This window comes from Penaeus monodon, chromosome 3 (genome assembly GCF_015228065.2).
Source record: "Penaeus monodon isolate SGIC_2016 chromosome 3, NSTDA_Pmon_1, whole genome shotgun sequence".
Taxonomy (NCBI): domain Eukaryota; kingdom Metazoa; phylum Arthropoda; class Malacostraca; order Decapoda; family Penaeidae; genus Penaeus; species Penaeus monodon.
In genome coordinates, this window is record NC_051388.1 from 28,390,780 (window position 1) to 28,393,279 (window position 2,500).

The window sequence follows — 2,500 nt, forward strand, 5'->3', positions numbered from 1 at the left end:
CGGGCGACAGTTGCAACTTCTCGCGCCTGGGCGGGGCGCGAACCGCCGACCCCTCGGATGAGAGGCCGACACGTTACCACTGTACTAGCCCGGAGGCTTGTGTGTGTGTGTGTGTGGTGTGTTGGTGTGTGTGTGTTATGTGTGTTTATGTGTGTGTGTGTGTGTGTGTGTGTGTGTGTGTGTGTGTGTGTGTGTGTGTGTGTGTGTCCACCTGCTCTTCTTCTTCCGTGTGTGCATCTGCTTAACGCTGCCTTTCCCCCAGGTGGTGCTGGGCGTCGCGGCCGGCGCGCCGAACAACAACTCGAAGACCGACTACGACTTCCGCTTCGACGCCGGTTCGCACTTCCGGGAGGAGACGAAAGGTAAGGCTTTTTCGGGCAGCAAGGCTGCTTCCTGGCGTTTTATTTATTTATTTATTTATTTATTTATTTATTTATTATTATTATATATATATATATATATTTTTTTTTTTTTTTTGGGGGGGTGATTGGATTTGGTCGCCTGGAATAAGAAATGTTTAGGCGAAAGAAAGTGAAATATTGACATCGAGGATTGGGGGATATCATCTGAAGATATTTCGTTTTCAAACTATGTATGTGGATTAATTTGCTTTAAAGCTTGTATAGTACAATCTAGTTCCCCTTTAGAATCTCCTGGAAATTCAATTCTTCTTCTTTTTCTTTGATGAAAATAAAGATAATGTAATTATGCATATTCTATGTTTCTCTTTATGTTTTGAAATTAACAGTCACTTTGGAAAAGCATTATTTCAATCAAGATTATTTTCTTTGGCTTCGGCGCTGGCCATGTGAAAACCTTCATAGAGGGCAAAGCAAATTACTTTCATGGTATCAAGTACGTAACTGAGAAGGGTTGTAAAAATGTTCAAACTGTTGAATATTGTAACTTCTAAAAAATCAAAGCAGGTGAATGGGGAAAAAATTGCATATAAGGGTATGCGCGTCCAAAGGGTTCACGGAACAACTGCCAATTGCGTTTATCAATGCTTTGTTAGTTTAATCTTTGATCTATAACATAGGCATCGCTATATTCACATTAATGCACTCGATCTCATAACTGCAGTTGAAAGTTTGAACTAACAAACATTGAATAAACTCACGTTCGGGCAGCTGGTCTGAGGACTCGCATGTCTTCATACGGTGCGTGCAGACAGGATGTGATGCATCTCTTGTATTGTCTTCGCCATCACTGAACCAAATGTGTGTGATTTTGTGCGTGTGTACATGTGTATGTATACATACATCCCTATTTATTTACTCACACACACACACACACACACACACACACACACACACACACACACACACACACACACACACACACACACACACACACACACACACACACACACACACACATCTATAAATATATATAAATATATATATATATATATATATATATATATATATATGTATAAATATGCATATACATACATATATATACATATACATATATATACATATATAGGGAGAGAAAGAATGTGTGCTTAACTTTCCCTCTCTCTCCTGAATCTGCGTGGTGGTCTGTTATCTCCCGCAAATTTTGTCATGTGTTGTCCGATAACATCTTTGATCCCCATTGTTGCTACATCGATGTGCACTTAAGTGACGTGTGGATTTCAGTCGCATTTACATATTTGCGTGGATGTGACTCGTCTGTACATGTCTCTTTGCTTGTGACTTGAACCTACAAGTGCATGTTCTCATGCGGTGACTGACCCAGAGCCCTTCCTCCCCGTCAGGTGATGACGGCATCACGCGCGGCCGCTACGGGTTCCGGACACCCGACGGCTGCATGCACGTGGTGCGCTATCAGGCCAACGAGGCCGGCGGGTATCGCGTCCTGGGCTCCAGCAGGGAAAATTGCATCGCTAAGGGTAGGGCAGCTCGTGGGAGATTTTGTTTCAATCTTTTTAACATTTTAAGTTGTTTTACCCAAGTTTTGGCAATGACGTCGATTATATTTGTGAATGATGATTTTTTTTTTCTTTTTTGTTTGGTGTTATATTAATTTTATTTTATCCCTCTACCTTTCCGCTGGTTTCCTTTGCGTCTTTTGGTCTATTTTCGCACTTCACTTTCCTCATTCTTTCTTTTCTTTTCTTTCCTTCCCCCCTTCCCGTTTCTTTTGTATATACACCTTTCGCTCTGTTCTCAATTAATTTCTTCCCCCTGCCCCCCGCCCCATTCTCTTTCTCCGGCTCCTCCTCCTCCCCTTCCACCACTTTGCAGTTCGGCGACCAGTCGTCCGAGCGCCGACCACGAGGCGTCCGACTACCACGACCAGCACGACCACCCCCAGACCGCGCGACCCACTGACGGTTCGTCCTGTCCCCGTCGTCGTCGACAATGCTATTGAAGGTGAGGCTTTAACTCTTCCTATAAATGTCAGTGCCGTCTGTTCAGATCTTGCAGGTTCCGTTAACCTCTTCTTCCATGTTTGTCTCTATCCTTCCAAACGACTTTCATTCATGCCACTC

The 2,500-nt window shown here is 43.4% G+C and overlaps 1 protein-coding gene across 1 annotated transcript in view; it reads left to right on the top strand.

Annotated features, from left to right (window-relative positions):
• LOC119594001 overlaps positions 1-2,500 on the top strand; it is a 59,036-nt gene that overhangs the window by 53,616 nt on the left and 2,920 nt on the right. The window contains exons 2-4 of the mRNA XM_037943031.1: positions 263-362; positions 1,763-1,897; positions 2,253-2,381. Of these exons, the coding sequence (XP_037798959.1) occupies positions 263-362; positions 1,763-1,897; positions 2,253-2,381 (364 nt within the window). The remainder of the gene's footprint in view (positions 1-262; positions 363-1,762; positions 1,898-2,252; positions 2,382-2,500) is intronic.